Raw genomic sequence first — 19,693 nt, 5'->3', positions numbered from 1 at the left:
TGATGGGAGTTGACTGTGAAACAAGAAATTTCCATTGAAGTACTTGACTCCATGTTTCTTTGTGTCAAAGGAGCTGATTGCTGAGGGTATGGGCAAGGAAACCAAAGGCATCCTTAGCACCTCATTTAAGAGAACTTCAAAGTTCTTGACACATCAGGTTTTCAACAGGTTTGTGAAATTGCTTTATATCTGATATTTTAATGGAATCTGAAAGTATCTCTTTACAAAAGTGAGTCAGACTTTTCAACTGGAGTCAGTTGAGGACAGTTTTGTGGCTTTTTTCATTCATATTTCTAGTAGCAAGCATAAAGTACCAATTTGGGAAGAAGCGCCTCGTATACATTAAAAGTTATGCTCAGTCTTAATTTCTTTTTTATGGAATTCCTATGCTAGAACACAGATCAACTATCTGGTATAGCTAATCTGCTTGCCTTAACACCACATTTTGTGTTCTCCAGCTATCACTCTGAGACAAATATTGTGCGATACATGAAAAGATTAGAAAACAAAGATATTTCCCTTGTTCACAGCATGATTCCTTTGGTAGGTATTTACCAAAAAGATTAAATATTAGTTACTTACATATTTATGTATTTTGACAAATACTGAAAAAAATCTTTGTATTTCTAGGGATCGTGCACAATGAAGCTCAACAGTTCAGCTGAACTTACAGTAAGTTGCAACGATACTCTTACTTGAGACTCACATGAGCAAACTATTTAGCCAGTGTCACTGTGCAGAAGTAAAAGCAGGTTTTGGTCTAGTACTCTAGCTGAGGAGACAGTTTCAGGAGTAGCTAAAGCCATCAGCGCCTTTTTCTGCTAGGAAAAAAGCTCTGGAAAGCACAGTAGGAGTGCAAGTACAGGAGGAAAGTGAATGGCTTTGAAGTCTCCATTCTGAAAAACATAATTTTTGGAATTAGGTAACATAGTCCTGTTCCCACATGCAGTGCTGCAGTACCTTACTTCTATCTGCTTTACAAACCTTGCAGTCAAAGTAAGATCTGTAAACGCCTCAGAAGAAGAAACGGGGTTCAGGTGGAACTGGCAATTCATGCTTCTTTGCCAGTGTGCTGTTTCTTAGGATAGCACTCCTTTTCACCAGGTGAGGAGCTGGAGTCCCTGGGTATCTTCATTTTTCTTGCTGATAGCAAATGAAACAGAGACTTAGCCAGGCTGTCTGGGTAGTAAATGACTTCCTGACTGTGAATGAGCTTCATCTGCTGTGTCTTGATTAGCTTCTCAGTTTTTATCTTTCACTAGATTTCCTTTGTCTCCTTTCTCTCACTGCCTTCTCTATGTTTTCTTTCTGCTCCCTCTTTTCAGTCTTGTATATGCTCTTCTAAATAAAATGTGTGAAACAGAGTATTATGTACTCTTCCACAACTCCTGTCTGTTTGCCCTGTGATCCTACAGCTCTGCATAAGGATAGGTGAACTAGAAGGAGAAACAGGATTTTTAAGCATCTTCCGAATGTTAAAAAAATGTTACTAGAAATCACAGAATCATAGAATTGTTTAGGTTAGAAAGGACCTTTAAGATCTTTGAGTCCAATCATTAACTTAGCACTGCCAAGTCCAACCCTAAACGAGGTCCCCAAGAACCACATCCACACATCTTTTAAATACCTCCATGGATGGGGGCTCAAACACTTCCCTGGGCAGCCTGTTCAGTGCTTGACAACCCTTTCAGTGAAGTCATTTTCCCTAATATCCAACCTAAACCTCCCCTGGTGCAACCTGAGGCCATTTCCTCTTGTCCTTTTGCTTGTTCTCTAGGAGAAGAGACCAACACCTACCTCACTACAACTTCCTTTCAGGCAGCTGTAGAGAGCAATAAGGCCCCTCCTTCTCTTCTCCAGACTAAACAACCCCAGTTCCCTCAGCCGCTCCTCATCAGACTTGTGCTCCAGACCCTTCACCAGCTTCATTGCCCTTCTCTGGACCTGCTTCAGCACCTCAATGTCTCTCTTGTAGTGAGAGGCCCAGAACTGAACACAGTATTGGAAGTGCAGCCTCACCAGTGCTGATACAGGGGGATGATCACTGCCCTGGCCCTGCTGGACACACCGTTGCTGATACAGGCCAGGATGATATTGGCCTTCTTGGCTGCCTGGGCACAAGCTGGCTCATGTTCAGCCATCTGTCAACCAATACCCCTAAGTCACTTTTTCACAGAAGGAGATCTGGTTACTCATGCAGGATCTGCCTTTCATAAACCTGTGCTGACTGAGCCAGTCACCTGGTTGTTCCATATGTGCTGCATAATGGCATGCAAGCTGATCTGCTCCTTAACCTTCCTTGGCACCATGGTCAACCTGACATGCCTGTAGTTCCCCGGATCCTCCTTCTGGACCTTCTTGCAGATGGGTATCACATTTGCTCGCTTCCAGTCAACTGGGACCTCCCTGTTAGCCAGGACTGCTGATAAATGATAGAAAATGGCTTGGTGAGCACTTCTGTCATCTTCCCTCTGTACTCTTGGGTGGATCCCATCCAGCCCTATAGACCTGTGTGTGTCTAAGTGGCATAGCAGGTCACTGTCCACTTCCCCTTGGATTATTGGGGTTTCAGTCTGCTTCCCATCACTGTCTTACAGATCAGGGGTCTGGGTTCCTAGAGGAGAAGTGATCCTACTGTTAACTTACTATTAAAGACTGAGGCAAAGAAGGCAGTATGTTTCCCTGACATCCAAAAAAAGGATAGAGACTGTCATTAGCCCTCCTTTTTTGCTAATGTACTTACATAAATGTTTTCGTTATCTTCAATGGTGGTAGCCAGATAAAGCTCTAGTTTGGTTTTGACCCTTCTAATTTCGTTTGGCGTAACTTCACGACATCCTTGTAGTCCTACTGAGTTGCCTGTCGCTTCTTCCAAAGGTCATAAACTCTCCTTTTTTCCCCCCCGTGTTCCAGCCAAAGCTCTCTGTTGAACCAGGGCACATCCCACAGTAAGGTTGGGAACTTGTCTTACTGCACAAGAAATGTTTGATTTTTAATAGAGCACAGGGCAGCTTCCTTCCTGCATAGAGTTTAACAACAAAACAGAATTGTCTGCAGGATTCTTTGTTATAGCACATGGTTGTTTTTATTTTGTTTTGGTTTTTTTTTCCGCCTCCCCTTTCATAGCCTATTTCATGGAAGGAATTTGCCAACATCCACCCTTTTGTGCCTCTGGAGCAAGCTCAAGGGTATCAGCAGCTTTTCAAGGATTTAGAGAAGGACCTATGTGAGATTACTGGCTATGACAAGATCTCATTCCAACCAAACAGGTAGGAATTTTATTCAGAACATTTGCTCCTTAAGATGATTAAAAAAATTTACCTTTAAAGAAAATGTGCCAGACAAAAATGGAAGAAGTTTCTAAAATTAAATTTGACAAAGAGAAGCCTTTAATGAAAGGTTATGAAAACAAAATTAATTTCTTTTCAAAACTGTGCAACCTTGTTTGGTCTCATCTCAAAGTTTAATGGTTTTGTCTTTTCTATTCTTTAATCCTTTTCCTCCATGTTTTCCTGTCTTTGAAGGCTGGTTTCTCTACCACTGCTTTCTTAAAATAGTGATGTTACTGATATCCTCCTGTAAGCTAAAATTAAAGCTTTGAAATAGGGATAATCTATATAAGCTGGCAACTACATAATTGTTGAAACTAATACATGATACATTAGGAAATACTAGGTTTGACTTGAAGAATGCCTAGGATCTGCATGCTCATCTCATGAAATAAATAAAGCAGAGCTGCAGCCTGTTTATGTCTGCTAGTAGTTTTGATACAAAATGAGCAGCAAGAACTTACTCTATACTAAGGATGTCACTGAAAGAGTTCTTATGTTTCACTGTATGCAGTTTACTATGCATTTCAGTATTAGTTTGCCTCCCCATAGTCGAGCACATAGTCCCTTGTTAGGTGCAGAAATGGGGATCAACTCAGTCATCAAAAGGTTTTAACATAGCGTAAGCACATATAATTAAATAATTTTTTTCATCTACTGTTTGTAAAGGAGGCAAGAGCTGTTAATTAATGCTTGTCCAATTGTAATTTAATCCATGGGATGTGCTTCTCTTAATTTGCTGACACTTACCTAAAGCCATTGAGAAGGATTAGGTCTGGAGAGTTTTGAAGTTTCAGCAGAGAGCTGTCACTTTCTGTTTTATATGCTTGTGTAACATGGTTTGTGTTCCTCTTGCAGTGGAGCCCAAGGAGAGTACACAGGTTTGGCTGCAATCAAAGCTTATCTAAATGCAAGAGGAGAACGTCATAGAACTGTAAGTGTTAACACTCAAGTGGGAAGTGGAGAAGGAAGGGAGAGTTGGTTTAGCAGCTGGGACTCACCTAGAGAAAAACTGGGTTGTGTATCCTCATCTGTGATAAGCTTTCAGTATTCCCTGTTTCTCTCATGGATCATGGGTAAAATCTTAAAAGTCTTCCTTTACTTCATAGACAGTGGGAATGAGGGAAGGGGACTCCCTCAAAGGGTGAGCCTGGCTGGAATGTTGTTAATTAACTTTCTCTACAGCAACCCATATGGTAATGTGCTTCGGATTTGTGGCTAAGGCAGTGTTGTTAACAAAGGGATGTATTGGCTACTGCTTTACAGTGTCAAGGCTTTCTCTTTCCCACTCTGCCCTACTTCACCCTTTCCCCGCCCCAGGGAGTAGGGCTGGGAGTAGGCAAGAGGTTGGGTGAGACACAACCAGGACAGCTGATCCAAACTGACTGAAGGGTTGTTTTATGGTGTATAATGGCATGCTCAGCAATTGAAGCAAAGAGAAAGGAGGACAGAGCAGGGAAGGTCATGGTTATGGCACTCTTCTTCCCAAGCAACCACATACATGTGCTGTGGCACTGCTTTCTAGTAAGTGGTTGGACACCTGCCTGGCCATAGGAAGTAACGTATTAATTCTTCTGCTTGCTTTGTTTGCACATGTGGCTTTTGTTTTCCCTATTAAACTGTCATTCTCTCAATCCGTGAGTCTTCTCACCTTACTTCTATTTTGCCCTTGTCCCATGGGAGATAGGAATGAGTGAAAGCGGTGTGGGTGTTTGGCCATTGGCTGGGTCAACATATTACAGTACTTTTAAGCATGGGGCTTGAGGTAATGGCAGTTTTGATCTGAGTATGTTAAATTGTTAAACAGCAGGCTCTTGTGTGAGTCACAGAGCTTGCCTGCTTTACTGTGCATTACAGTGTAGGGCTTTTAATGGCTGCTTTCAGCTCTTGATATTTACTGCGCTGCCTATAAGTGTATTTTGCTGTGCTTGGAAAGATGTTGACAAAAGCAGTGGCTGCATTGCTGGACTGGCATAGGGCCCTTGTTGTGAGGCTTTCTGTGCTGTATGAGCTACCTTGTAGAGAGACAAGGGATTACACCTCTCTTTTCCCCAGTGGGGTTGATATGTCCAGCTCTGTTGCATGGGCTCCAGAGCAGGGCTCTGTTAGAGGGCATCCTTATGTAAGAAGTTTGATCCTATTATCTAGCATTGTTGGCTTCTTGTTGGGTGTCTGGAACCTGGTTTGGCCCTATCATAAAAGTAAACAGTTTGCTGAGCTGACATGGCTGTTATCTCCTGCTATATCCTGGGATTTTACACCTTAACATGCATGTAATCCCATTGACTTGGCACACCACTTGATTGAAAGGGGCTTTGCCTACCCCAGTGAGACACAGCAACTCCTAGCACTGTTTTGTGGCCTGGCCTGTCCCTATTGGGCCTCTGTGTAGCACTGTCACAGCTGCAGTGGGCCTCTACCTCTAATGGTTGATACAGGGACCCAAACCTCAACCACAGTGATTGCCCCAATAGTAAAGAAGCACTGGCAGTGGAGGTCAACAGGACTGTACCATCAGTTAGTAAGGGAGGAGGAGGAGGAAGCATCTGACCAGGAAGCCAGTCCTTTGGCAAGGAAATGTAAGGAGGAAGTGGTAGAAGTCATACAAGAGGCAGAAACCACACCATCCCTAATCCAAGCAACCTCCAAGATACGCAGACAGGCAAGCATACTGCTGCCTAGTGCTCAAATGGGATGCCGGAGGGGGTAGTCAGGAGTTGAGGGCAGAGAAGCTCAGCAGTGGGGATTCCTGAATAAGGACCACGGAATCAACAGCACCAGGTGCACATCACCTGGAATCCTCTGGTTCTTCCTGAATGGCTGGATGAGACACAAGGACAGTGCACTCACTTTGAAGCTGGAGGCAATGTACTTGAACTGCAGGGGAAGACAGATGCCAAGAAGGGACCAAACAAGAAGTCTGCCACACCAGTTGTCACTGCCAACACAGTAGAAAGCAGCCAGCAGTCCCCCAGACACAGAATAAAGGCTGAAAATGCCTCTCCTCCCGAGTTTGGTGAAGGCATTTCTGGTCTGACACTGTGGGAGTCAGAGTATTGCAACCAGGAGAAAAAGGTCCTTGCCTGTGGCTAGGCAGAAGATGGAGATAACAGAGTTTCATGGAATGTATGGATTTGATGGCCTGGCACATCAGATCCACAGGTGTATAAGGCTTTGGTACACACTGTACCATAATGCCATCAGGGTAGGAGAGGACCTATCTGCATTTGTGCAGTGTCAGAGGGATGTCAACAGTTGTCTCTGTTGGAGGCTGAGGTGAGCCTTACAGGTGACAAATGGCAGAAGCATCCTATCACGTTGGCCCAGAGTCTCCATGTGTCTTTGGCATAGACTAGCTCTGAGGAGGGCGTTTCAAGGATCAGGAAGTACTGGTGGACCTTTGGTGTAGCCACAACAGACACAAAGAAGATTAAACAAGCGTCTGACTGTCTTGCCCTCTCCATTGAAGAGTTGCTGCATGACAAGGAGCAACATGTGCTGGTTGCTACCATGATGGTACAGCAGTGGCAGTGCTGCATCAACCAGGACTCCCTAGTTACCATCTATTCATCTATCTAGCCACCATTTTTCATTGTAAGCCATGGAGTGATAAGCAATTCTTATGAACCCTTACATAGTCCCATAAGGCCAGTGCAAAAGTCTGACAGAGAGTGGAGGTTAACAATGGACTGTCATAGCCTGAATGAAGTCACACCACCATTGATACTGCCCAAGCATTTTTCTTTACCCCTTTGGCAGCAGAGTGCAGGCCACAGTTTGCCTTAATGTGGCTAGGTGTCCAATACATCTGAAATTGACTGCACCAGGGCTAGAAGCACCTATCAGTCGGTGCTATCACCGGTATAGATATTCTACCTATCAGTCTTTGACTCATAAAGACTGCACTGGAACAGAGTAAAGCCTCTGAACACCTGCAGTACATGGATGACATCACTGTATGTGGCAACACAGCAGAGGAAATGTTTGAGAAGGGGAAAATAATAATTCAGTTCATTCCCAAAGCTGGCTTTGCCATAAAACCAAAGCAAGGCCAAAGGACCTGCACAAGGGATCAAGATGGATGTTGCCACAGCAACATGGATGCTATGATGCATGATGGATGCAAGATGGATGTTGCCACAACCTTGGGGTTGAAATAAGTAAGATAATAACTATGTCCCCACCAGCTAACAAGAAAGGAACACAGGCTTTTCTAGGCACTGTGGATGACTGGAGAATGCATATGTGCATCAGGTTACAATCAGCTTGTGGGCCCTCTCTGTTGAGTGTCCCTGAAGAAGAACTGTTCTGAGCAGGGCTCTGAGCAATAGGCCTTCGAATAGATTGAAGAGAAGATAGTTCAGGGGCCCATCTGGATGCGACTAGCTGTGAGACATATACTCTGCACCACAGCTGGAGAGCATGGCCTCAGGTGGAGCCTCCGACAGAAAACACCTGGAGAAATACAAGGCCAGCCTTATGGGGTTATTTGGAATCCAAGTCCGACTATACTCTGACTGAAAAAGTGATACTAGCAGTGTACGAGGGGGACTGAGCTGCTTCAGAAGCTCGTTGGTGCAGAATCACAGCTCCTTGTTGCACAATTGTCTTTTCTGCAGCAGATATTCAAAGGACGCTGCACAGAGTAAGTGGGTACCGTTAGTCATTCAGCAGGCTTGGAAGGGAAGCCCCAGCAGCCCGGGAGTCATGGAGGAGGTCATGGACTCATCATAAGCCATTCATTTCAGAGCATCACCCAAGGAGGTGACTCATGCACAAGAAGTGCTGCCACATAATGAGTTATCAGAAGGTGAAAAGGGTGTGATCGGTTTACCAGTGGATCCTGTTGTGCTGTAGGAAACCATTGGAAGTGGAAGGTTGCTGTGTAGAGTTCTACACAAGAGGCTGTCGACACCGTCAAAGGAGAAGGCAAGTTGAGCCTGTTTGCAGAAGTTGGCCCAAGAGATAGCTGAACAAGAAGAGCAGCCAGTAGTCTGTGTCAGTACTGACTCCTGGAGGGTGACAAATGCCCTGTGAGGGTGGCTGCATCGTTGGAAACAGACTGTTTGGCAGCACAGAAGTACACTGATCTGAACTGCTCCATTGTAGTGAGAAATTGCCGCTCAGGTAGAAAGCATTACTGTAAAGGTATATGTCTTACAGACGCTCACAAGCTTACTGAAGAACACCAAAACAACTGTCAGGTAGATCAGGCTGCCGGAATTGAAGTGACTCAGGTAGGCATGGGCTGGGATCTTAAGGATGAGTTACTCATAGCTCAGCAGGCCTATGAAACATCAGAACATTTAGGGAGAAACCTAAAATGTACAGATGGGCTTGTGATCAAGGGGTGGATTACACAGGCTACTTCTAAATGTGAAACACTGATTCAGATCTTCAGTGAGATGGATCTAGGCCCACATGTCCATGCCTAAAAAGAAAATAAGCAGTAACATTTTTTTGCTTTTTCAAGGCAGTTCGACAGTCTTTCCAGCTTTTCCAGTTACAAAGAGAACAGGAACTGATTATCGAAAACTTAGACTGCTTATAATATCACTTGGTTCCCAGTATAGCTGCTCCTGACACAAGAAACAGACAAGCATCTGGAATACTGGCATACTTTGGTAGCTACTCATAGAAGTCTCTAGGTTCATGCAGTTCTTTTCCATTCAAACTTTCAAATAAATTTCTTTAGGATACACAGAGATAACCTTGCTTCTCAAGGGCCACAAAAACTGTAAATGGATAATCCAAATCAGTTCTGATTCATTGATAAACATCTTCAGTTGGTAACACTGGAATCTAAAGGCTTGATTTGTATTCTCATCTATACTATCTGAAACTTTGACCTGAAGGAGTCACCTGTACCGTTTTAACCTGACAAAAGAAAGTTCTTGTAAACCTAAGAGGTGATACAACTGTAGTTAACCCCAAAGAGGAATGAATCATTACTACATTAAATAGAATTGAGAATTTAGATTTTTTTTTAAAAAAGAAATCTTCATTTTCATTTAATGGCAGGCAGTTATAGCTGAAAAATCTGAAAGCGGTATTGTTCATTTGGCGCTTTCTGGACTATCTGTAATGCCTGGAAGAGTTTAGATGTCCTGCAGGATTTAGGCATAAGTTTAATTGGAAGTGAAATAGGTTGAAACATGTAGATGTGAAATATTGGTGGTAGCAAGTTTAATTTTGGTGAGATGATTGCAATGTCAGAACAGAGAGATTAGCCCAGACCAAAAGGAAACTAGTAAAGCAGCAGACCAAGACTCTTGCAGTCGACCTCACTGGGATTTGGTGCCCTCTCGTGGAAAATAAGTCTGTAAGCAGCTGTTTGAAACAGCGATAGCCAAAATACTTGTCTAGATTTTCGTTTTGATAGAATACAGAAGAAAATGCTTTGGAAAACAGCTGAAGATGTACTGGAAAGCTGGAATTAGATAGTTTTTCATTTCAAGTCATTGTACATCTGGAGACTGATTACAGAAAATTAAAAAAAATCCTCTTTTTTTTTTTTTTTTTGTTAAAAAGAGACTATAAAAAAAAAAAAAAGGGCGTGAGAGAAGACGATTCTAAATGTGAGTATCTGAGTAATGTTCTGGAACTGCAGCCCTAAATCTGATTTATGCAGTGTATTAAAAATCTACTTTCCTTATGAATCTTTATATTCTGATACCTGAATTGATTTTCTTCAAAGAAAACTGAGACGCAACCTTCAGGATAAGTGGCAATTTTTCAGGAAACATTCCCTCAGGATCCTTTTTTGAAAACATTGATAATGAGCTGTAGCTGTGCATAGACCACAATGCTTTACGATTTTTAAACTAGTTATATTGTATCCCCTGCTCTTTTTTTTTTCTTCTTTTTCCCTTCTGAGGTTTGCCTTATTCCTAAATCTGCTCATGGCACAAATCCAGCAAGTGCACAAATGGCAGGGATGAAGATTCAGCCAATTGAAGTGGATAAAAATGGGAGCATTGATATCTCCCACTTAAAAGCAATGGTGAGTATTTCATTATCTTTAATTGTCAAGGCAGGAACACTCCTTCTCCTCTACAGGTAATAGCACTGGCAGCTGAATCAGTTTCCTTTGAGAGAAAATAGGGCAGTAATAGTGAATGCATATTTCTTTCCTTTTTTTTGCTCACTCAGACACTAGCTATGTGACATTTGTTTGATTTCCGTTAATTCGAGGGGTTTTGGTGCTGGAGTGGCTCAGAGAGGCTTTCTACATAATAGGCTATTTTATAGCAAACCTTTTTGGTCTCCATCTAGTATTGGAAATGAATGAAGCATATTCATGAGTGGAGCATTTGAAACAGTGCTTCATCCTTCACACGGTGAAGTTCTAGCCCACCTCTGCTGGGGAAGGTGTTGCTAGGCAACTTTTTTCATTTTTTTGAGCAGATTGGATGCAGGTGAATCTTGGGAATCCAAGGGATTAGCAGGACACATTTCCAAAAATACACATTTGAGCAGGGTTTTATACTAGCCATAAAACTGTATTGCTGAAAGTAGGGGAATGGTCATTCAATCATGTTACCTTGAAGGCCAGATGTTTCACTTGGCTTGTCTTAATGTCCCAGAAGTGACTATTACACATATATGTTTTAATACCATTTAAAGTTCTGATTTATTAAGAAAACATTTTTCTACCATAGGTATTGCTGAAGGAAATGGGCCAGTATCTTTTGCTGAATATATATAACTTTGACTACCTGCCGATAGACTCGCTTCTCACCTGTCAAACACTTGATCACCTTAATTTGATGATTTTGTGGAAATCTGGAGAAGCTTTAGGAGCCTCGATGACCATTTTCCCTTTCTTCCTCCCTGCCACCAGGTGGACAAGCACAAAGAGAACTTGGCAGCCATCATGATCACATACCCTTCCACCAATGGTGTGTTTGAAGAGCAGATCGGAGACGTGTGTGACCTGATTCACAAGCATGGAGGCCAGGTTTACTTAGACGGAGCAAATATGAATGCCCAGGTACAAAATCTCCTAGGGAAATTTATTGCAACTGGGAGTGTACATACCCTTGGAAAAAAATAGCACAGCAGTGCACATTTCAGACCATAAGTGGAGGAGGAAGTGAGGTTTCCAAGAACAGTAATAAAAATCAAATAGTGAAAACAATTCTCTTTCATCTGATTTTGCCCTGAAGTGTGCTGTAAGATGTACGAGTTGTTCACTGAATTTGGCTTAGTCTGCCTAATATTTGTTGAAGATATTCTTTACAGACATGAATAAGAATTCCTAAAGCAAAAAATTGTTTGCATCAATTCTTGTAATGATGTATCTTGTTAAATGCAAATACACATACTAAACTATTTTTTTTTTTTTTTTAAGTAATGGGTCTTAAAATGGCAGAAGTAAAGAATATTTTGAAATAGAGTATTCCCTTCACAGGTGGGCCTATGTCGTCCTGGAGATTATGGCTCTGATGTCTCTCACTTAAATCTTCACAAAACATTTTGCATTCCCCATGGAGGAGGAGGACCTGGAATGGGGCCAATTGGAGTGTGGGTATCTCTTCATTAGCCTTCAAAATCCCTTAATGTATCTTGGTTGGCAGTTCACTTACGTGAAGAGCTGTGAATGGGAGAGGTGTACTGTTTGTAAACTTCCATCCTTCTCCAGGATAGTCATGTGCTGATCTCATGAATGGTGACGTTCATGCGTCTTTGCAAACCCTGACTTCCATGTTGGCTCTTCAGTGTATACGGTAGACCTCCCTCAGTAGTCTGTTTTCTGAGTAAATGCAGAGGGGATCTGTGGTCTTTGAGCTCTGATATTGCACATAGTCCAAACCGCGGAAGTTGTACATCGGTGCTGTGAATCTGTCATACAGAGTAATCATAATCCTTTCAATGAAAATAATCTTACTCTTGAGAAAAAAAAATGAATATTTGCATTAATATCTTGTGATAAGTTGAGAACTGAGTGTCATCCTCCATTGTCACCAGTTATGATAAGAAACCGTTGAAGAAGACATAGACCAGACTTCCTGAAAGACTGTGTTTGGAAGGAAGGTGAAGAGAAGCAATTGCTGAAACTGGCCAGAAATTGTACCACAGGAATACACATTTAAGTTCTAAAATCAATGTTTTTGTTTTAGGAAGAAACATTTGGCTCCCTACTTGCCTACCCACCCTGTCATCAATATACAGCTGGATAAGGATGCATGTCCTTTGGGTACTGTCAGTGCTGCACCTTGGGGTTCCAGTGCTATACTGCCAATTTCCTGGGTGTATATCAAGGTGTGTAGACTTTTATGACGATTATCATCTGAGGGTCTGTTTCTGTTTCAGCAACTCTGAGAATCACTGGAGCCACAGGAACAGGTCTAAGAGCAAGCTGTCGTAAGATATTTGCACAGACTGAAATGTATATGACTATGGCACAGTCATAAGTCATTTACATCCTTTGAACCCCTTTGTTTTCCTGTAAGACAATGGAACAATCTGTTCCATTAGGAAACAATAGGAAAGGATGAAGGACAACTACTGTATCTATGCAGACTGCTTAATTCTTCTGTTTCTTGTCTGTAGTAGTTTTTGAGACAAGTGGACACAAAGCACAAAGCTACAATCAGGCTTGCCTCTCCATCATCTCTGACATCAAAGACTTTTGTGTTTAAAAAGTGCTTGGTAATTACTGTTCTTCCAGGAGTGTTTCTGGTTGTACACTGCAGTATTGTTATAATTCACCTGTATGTAACATTTAATTTTCCAAAATCTGTTTAATAAGAACTTGAATTCCAGGGCATTTTACTGTATTTAAAAACTGAATTTGGTTTTGGTTTTAGATGTGCAGCAACTTGATCATGATCTATGTAATTTTTTAATGCCTTGCAATTTAGTGATAAGCCTGCAAATATTTAGTTGCAAATATGGCATTATTTAGCCAACTGAGATTAATGTAAATTCAAATCTGTCTGAGAAGAGGGTATGCTGGAACTCTGAACATTTAAAGCTTTTAGCGAGAGAAAGATTTGGAATGGTGAACCATGGAATGGAATGCTAGGGGCAGTGTCATTCAAAGTACCCTGCAGCTAGTTTGATACTCCTACCATGGAAACTTCTGCTCCCACGGAAACCAGCTCTTCTGGAATTTTAAATGAGAAAAAATATGTGCTGGTTCAGCTTCCATGGTAGCATTTCAGCTGTGGGTAAAAATCACTTCTGACTGTAATCTGGTTCTTATTATAGAATGTTTAAATGGTAGGAAATCTTTTAAGGGAAGCTGTTTCTTCACAGTGCAAAGTGCCACCTGTTTACACTGTCCCATCTAAAGCGACAACCTTTAAGGCTGTTTTGGCTTTCTCCTCTGCCAACTTGACTTCTATGTGCAACATTAAGAAATTCAACCACAGCTCAATTCCAGCACTGCTCTTTTACAGTGTTTTAACACAGAAGTAAGCACATCTGTGTTCATTTACCTCTGGTCTTTGTTAATGTACAATATCACCCATGACATGACATCAGCAAGCAGAGTTTGTGTTGCTGGGGCAACCATAGCAGCACACATAGCTTTTTGGGCAGCTCTATGGACGCTCTTTCCCTGGGATGGTGACAGGCAGCGTGTGCGGTTCTCACAAGTGTGCTGATTACGTTCTTGAGTTCTGCTCACTCTATTCGGTTCAGAGCTTCTCAGTTTGAGGAAAGGTTTGTGTTGTTCACTTGTTGACTTTAGGTAAAACCTCTTACAGAGTGAGCAGTCTCATAAGCTATGTATACTAAAGTTGCTCTCAAGTAATACCTAGTGCTTTTCTGTGAGTGTAGTGTTGAAAATGTAATAGCATACTGTAATAGCAGCGTGACTGCCGTAAAACTAGGCAGATGCATTAAGGTGCTGTTGTTTGTCATGCTTGCCAGCACAAGAACACAATTAGAGTGCTTGGGCATTTTTTCTTATCTGTTTCTTCATGTTACTCCTCTTTCAGACAATGGGAGCAAAGGGTCTGAAACATGCTTCTGAGATTGCTATACTGAATGCAAATTACATGGCAAAGAGACTAGAGAAGCACTACAAAATCCTTTTCAGAGGAGCAAGAGGCAAGTATTTGTTTTCTTCTACAAAGCTGACTTTTTTTCCCTAGAGTGGAAGTTGGCTTGCCATGTGGTTCTTATTTAATGCTACATGACAGCTGCATCTCAGACTTCTCCTGATGTTGTTTACAAGAAGAAAAATAACCTACTACAGTGATCTGTGAAGGTATTGCAATGAAACTGAGACACTTGTAAGCAGAATAATAAATGCTTGCTTGTAATTGGATGAAATGATTACAATAGATGGAGTAAACTTTGGTATCAAACTGTTCTCCTTGAAGTTCAGTGGCAGATTAATGTACGGTAGAAAAAGGAGAAGCGACTAAATTGAGACCTCCAAACCTCCTACAACCAATGGCACAGCAATTTAAGATCTGGAAGCAGGTTTTGGACTTGTACTTTCTCTTGCATGCTTTCTCTGGAAAAAAAAACAAAACCAAAAAACACCCAAATTTCTCTCATTTCTCCTCCCTATTCTCCCTTGTGAGACAGGAAGACTCCCCTTGGCAATGCAAAATACATTAGCTACATTCTAGTCCCCTGCTATGGCTCTCTGGTCTGGCAGAAGGACAGAAGTAATGAATAAAAGGTGAAAGAATCATCTGTTAGAGTATAACTGTCAGAGAATGCTATTTTGCTTATTCTTCACCAAAGGACATTGGAGTACAGTATGTATGCTCCTCAAAATATGTCTTACATTTACTAGAGTACACCTTGGCTAAACTTGCAGGTTGAATTTTAAGAGAAAATACTATTTCCTCACAGAAGCGAATGGAAGTTGCAAATTTTGAAAGATTCAGCAATGAAGTAAACAAGGTTTTCCAGGATCATGGATATAAATTTAGATAAATTCTGCCTTTAGTCTCTCTAGAACACCAGATTTGAGCTTTTCTCTTTCATATCATGATAATGACTATCTTGTACATAGTTAATTCAGGATAGCCTAAGACTCAAATGGTGTTGGCCACCGACAAATCCATTTATTTTCAGAGTAAACTAGAGGAGCTACTTTGACCACCCTTTCCTAGTTCTGATCTTAGAAATGAGGCCTTTTTTTAATGTGACATGGATTCAGAGGGCCAGTCTTCAATCACCAAGTTGTGTATCTCTTACCTGGCAATTTCTCAGGTTGGAGTTCTTGCCCAAGTGGGTATTTTTTAATTTGTCTCTTTGCCATGTTCTCCACAAAACCAATCAGAAAAGGCTGCTAGGAAGATCCCATTATACTCCTAGTGAGTAAACACAGTGTACACTGTTATATTTACAGGTTATGTAGCCCATGAATTCATTTTGGATACAAGACCTTTCAAAAAAACAGCGAACATTGAAGCTGTAGATCTTGCGAAGAGACTTCAGGATTATGGTAAGCTTAAAGAAAAATTCAAGCCGTGCTTATGGATGGTGAATCTGTCAACAATCAGTTCTGGTCTGCTCATGTTTGTTAACATCTTGGAGAGATATCTGAATCAACTGAGTTGTAGTAGCTACTTAGAAGTCTGCTGTTACCTCCTCAGTTTTATAAACTGCCCCTTCATATTTGCAATTGCATGACTTAATCACTGGTGCAAGCGGGTTGGAGCCAGCAGCTTAATAAGATTCCAACAACAAAAAAGAAATACTTTTGAAGTAGGATAATAGGATTTAAATGCTTCTATCCTGATATAGTTTAGGCAGTTTTGAACACATGTTCCGCAGAATCTGTCTGTGGCTACTCTTTGGCTGCCCTTCAAGAGATTCCATTGAACTGTGTGATCCTATGCAACTGCGCCCCTAATGAATAGTCATAAAAGCTGTTAAAACCCTGACCAGTAATACCTCTCCAGTGAAATAATACAAAGTCCACTTGTGACACCCTTCCCACTCTTGTTAACTGGGCTGCTACGGCCTTAAATAGCATGCACCACCTCAAATGGACTTTTCAGTAGGTATAGATAAATTTCATGAAGTCCATCCTCTGCAGCCAGAAGAGAAAGTGTCATGATGCTGTAATTAGCAGTAGTGCACATTGGGAATCATGAGAGACCACCTGATCTTTTTACCTTGTTCACCAGGGCAGAAATCTATACCTGTCTCACTTTGCCATTCAGCTTGTCATAAGAAGATAAAGTGACAAAGCACTTCTACTGAAGTGAGCAGCAGGAGCAGAAATAGCACAGGAGAGAAAAAATAAACTTTGGGATGAAAAGTAAAAAAAAAGGCAAAAAGAACAGGTTTTACGCAAGTTTCATTAAATTAGTGGTAGCTCAATTGTAAATAATACAATGGCAATACCCGTCAGTGTTAAAAACTAAAATACTTGAAAAGTCTGCTTTACCTTTACAGTATACACTGCCAACACCACCAATGAGTTCAATCCTTTAAAGGTTACAAAGGGTTGAATTTGTGACTCAATTGATAGGTAATGTATATATTAACTCACAACCTATTGTCAGTGACTGTTTCTTCTTTATCAGGTTTTCATGCTCCAACCATGTCCTGGCCAGTGGCAGGGACGCTTATGATTGAACCAACAGAGTCTGAAGACAAGGCAGAGCTGGACAGATTTTGTGATGCAATGATCAATATTCGTCAGGAAATTGCTGAAATAGAGGAGGGCAGGATGGACCCCCAAATTAACCCACTAAAGGTAAGATGGCAGGTAGAGCAAGTTACCAGCATCAGCTTAACCCTTGAGACTTACCATGAGACTACATAAGCCTGCTTTGAGCTTCTTGAAATCTTTTTCTGAAACCTTAAACTTTTCCCAAAATCTGATTTTTTACTTTTTCAAGTCAGAAATCTGGCCTTTGCTGACAGAGCAGAGAAAGCTATTTACAGAAGCACATAATTTTTGAGGCAATCTCAAAGTAATAAAGGAGAAATGGGTATTTATCTGCTTTAGAGGGGAAATTGAATGACCTTAAAATTTAACAGTTAAATACAGATTTAATGACTTATTTTAGCAACTGCAGCACAAAACTGTTATAGGCTCAACTTCTGTTCAACTCTCATGATGCTGTCGTCATAATGCTTTTCAAACACTGAGGGGATTTACTGAAATCCTGGAAACATATTCAAACCCTGGGTAGTATCTTCAGGCAAAACAAAATCCAGATACTGACTTGCTCCTGTTTGAAATCTGCCTTTATTCACCAGAAGAATTGTATTCTCAAGAGACTATCTAGACAGTAATTATTTATATGTAGTAATGGGATCTTGAAGGAGGGTTCACCCTGATACATTGAACTGAATTCAGTAATTTCATGTACTAACATGTCCTTTTGCTTGTAGATGTCACCACATACTCTAAACTGTGTCACTTCTTCCAAGTGGGATCGTCCTTATTCCAGAGAAGTGGCAGCATTCCCATTGGTGAGTAAATAAGGGGATCCTAGTGGTGCAGTAATACATAAATGTCCTTTCTGCTCTGTGGTTTTCTGGTCAGTTGGAGATGAAATAATCTGGTAAGAATAAAACTTCAGAGTCGTTTTTACTGTTGCCCATTTTTTGTGTGTGAGCTGTACAGTAGTTCCATTGGTTCTGTTTTTCAAGACAAGGAAAAAAGATCTTAAAACACAGTCTCTACATATGAAATGTAAACTTGGATTCCTAAATCCAAGCACTTGAATACTGGATACTCCTATTGGAAACATGCCATTCAGATCTGACATATTGCACCAGGGGCTCCCAAAACCAAGTCCCATCTTCTGACATGTAAAGCTCTACTCTGAAGAACTTTGATGAGGGCTTGACGAGATGCAGAGTCACCATGGGACAAGACACACCAGTGTGAATCTGCTGCAAATAAGGATCAAATTGGAACTGGATACATGGGACTTCTTCAGAGCATAAAGAGGAAGAGTTTAACTGCACTTGTGAAGTTTGCCACCTGGATTTCTATACTATATTATAACTATATTGAACAGCACAGCCTCTTCCACTTTTCCTTGGTACCTATCTGTAAGCCAGTTACTCAAAGGGTCATTTTTGGGTTTTTTTAATCCCATAACAGTTGTTTCTTTGCAAGCATTTGTTAGAGGATATGATTACACCTTTTAAAAAAATCTAAATATTCTTCTGACTGCCAACTCTATTATACATGCTTGTTAACTTTCAGGGACTGCAAACACATCTGAAGTACAACTTCAATTAAAAAAAAATGCGCTTTCCCAGCAAGTGTAATTTTTTAAACTTCTAATATCTACTACCATTACACAGACTGCCTTGGTAGAAAAATTAAAATGGTTGTTTTTTCTTCTGTGCTTAGCCATTTGTGAAGCCTGAAAGCAAGTTTTGGCCTACAATTGCTCGCATTGATGACATATACGGAGATCAACATCTGGTTTGTACCTGCCCACCAATGGAAGCCTATGAATCTCCCTTTTCTGAACAGAAGAGAGCATCTTCCTAAGACTGTTTTCAGCTGCCTGGATTTCTGAGTCCATCAGGACAGCATTTACCTCCCAGACCTGACAGGGGATTTATATACTGTGTATATTTTGGATAATCACCATGTTTGTTAATTGAATCACTGCTCAGTTAAAATGTAAATACAGTCAATATGCTAGGTGTAAACAGAATTTGATTGTTCCACAGCAGTTGAATATGAAGTTGCCTCAATTCAGCATTTTGTCTGTTTTGTGCTAAAGTTTTAACAATTAACACCCAAATTGCAAATTGGCATAAAAGGTATGGTTAAAAAAGTAGAAAATACACAGATACATAGGCAATAATACCAAATATTAACTGCGGGAGTAATTGTTTATATTTTGTAAAAAAAGATGAAGTAGATTGTTTAATATACTTCACATAGTATCACTAGCATTGCTAGTATCAATAGCTGGTTTTTTTTACCTACCAATGTCAATACTCTAATAAAATTGGTCAGAATTTTAACTGTTGTCGTCTTCTGGATTTTACATTTTCACCTGGGCTTATCCAACAGAGCACTATGAAATGATGAAGCTTTATTTCTGGTTTGTCAGAACTGCCACAGCAGTAACCTCTTCTACACAAAGTGAAATACTGACAGAGATTGATACAGAAATAGATGCTTTTTTTTTTTTTTTCTTAATGAGCTAGAATGATCAGTTTTACTGGGTAGTAACAATGTTTTTCTATGTTACATCAGCTTTTCCTTTGTCCTGGGTTCAGCAGTACCAGTCAGTTTTTCTCTTTCTTAGTAGCTGGTGCAGTGCTGTGCTTTTGACTTTCAGCCTAGGAACAACGCTGATAACACCGATGTTTTTAGTTACTGCTCAGTAATGTTTACTCTGACCAAGGACTTTCTCAGTCTCATGCTTTGCAAGTGAGGAGGGGCACAAGAAGTC

At 40.9% G+C, this 19,693-nt stretch overlaps 1 protein-coding gene across 1 annotated transcript in view; it reads left to right on the top strand.

The window, feature by feature from the left end:
- GLDC (glycine decarboxylase) overlaps positions 1-18,774 on the top strand; it is a gene marked incomplete at both ends in the record, with an annotated part of 40,134 nt that extends 21,360 nt beyond the window's left edge. The window contains 14 exons of the mRNA XM_080638294.1: positions 394-543; positions 631-672; positions 3,127-3,269; positions 4,188-4,263; positions 6,681-6,845; positions 10,207-10,332; positions 11,173-11,322; positions 11,743-11,855; positions 12,452-12,593; positions 14,279-14,390; positions 15,652-15,747; positions 16,838-17,010; positions 17,655-17,735; positions 18,631-18,774. Of these exons, the coding sequence (XP_080494420.1) occupies positions 394-543; positions 631-672; positions 3,127-3,269; positions 4,188-4,263; positions 6,681-6,845; positions 10,207-10,332; positions 11,173-11,322; positions 11,743-11,855; positions 12,452-12,593; positions 14,279-14,390; positions 15,652-15,747; positions 16,838-17,010; positions 17,655-17,735; positions 18,631-18,774 (1,713 nt within the window). The remainder of the gene's footprint in view (positions 1-393; positions 544-630; positions 673-3,126; positions 3,270-4,187; positions 4,264-6,680; positions 6,846-10,206; positions 10,333-11,172; positions 11,323-11,742; positions 11,856-12,451; positions 12,594-14,278; positions 14,391-15,651; positions 15,748-16,837; positions 17,011-17,654; positions 17,736-18,630) is intronic.
- Between the last annotated feature and the right edge of the window lie 919 nt (positions 18,775-19,693).

Source organism: Psittacula echo, assembly GCF_963264785.1.
Source record: "Psittacula echo genome assembly, chromosome: Z".
NCBI classification, from domain to species: Eukaryota; Metazoa; Chordata; class Aves; order Psittaciformes; family Psittacidae; genus Psittacula; species Psittacula echo.
The sequence above is the reverse complement of the archived record's forward strand: the minus strand, read 5'-3'. Positions and strand labels throughout refer to the sequence as shown.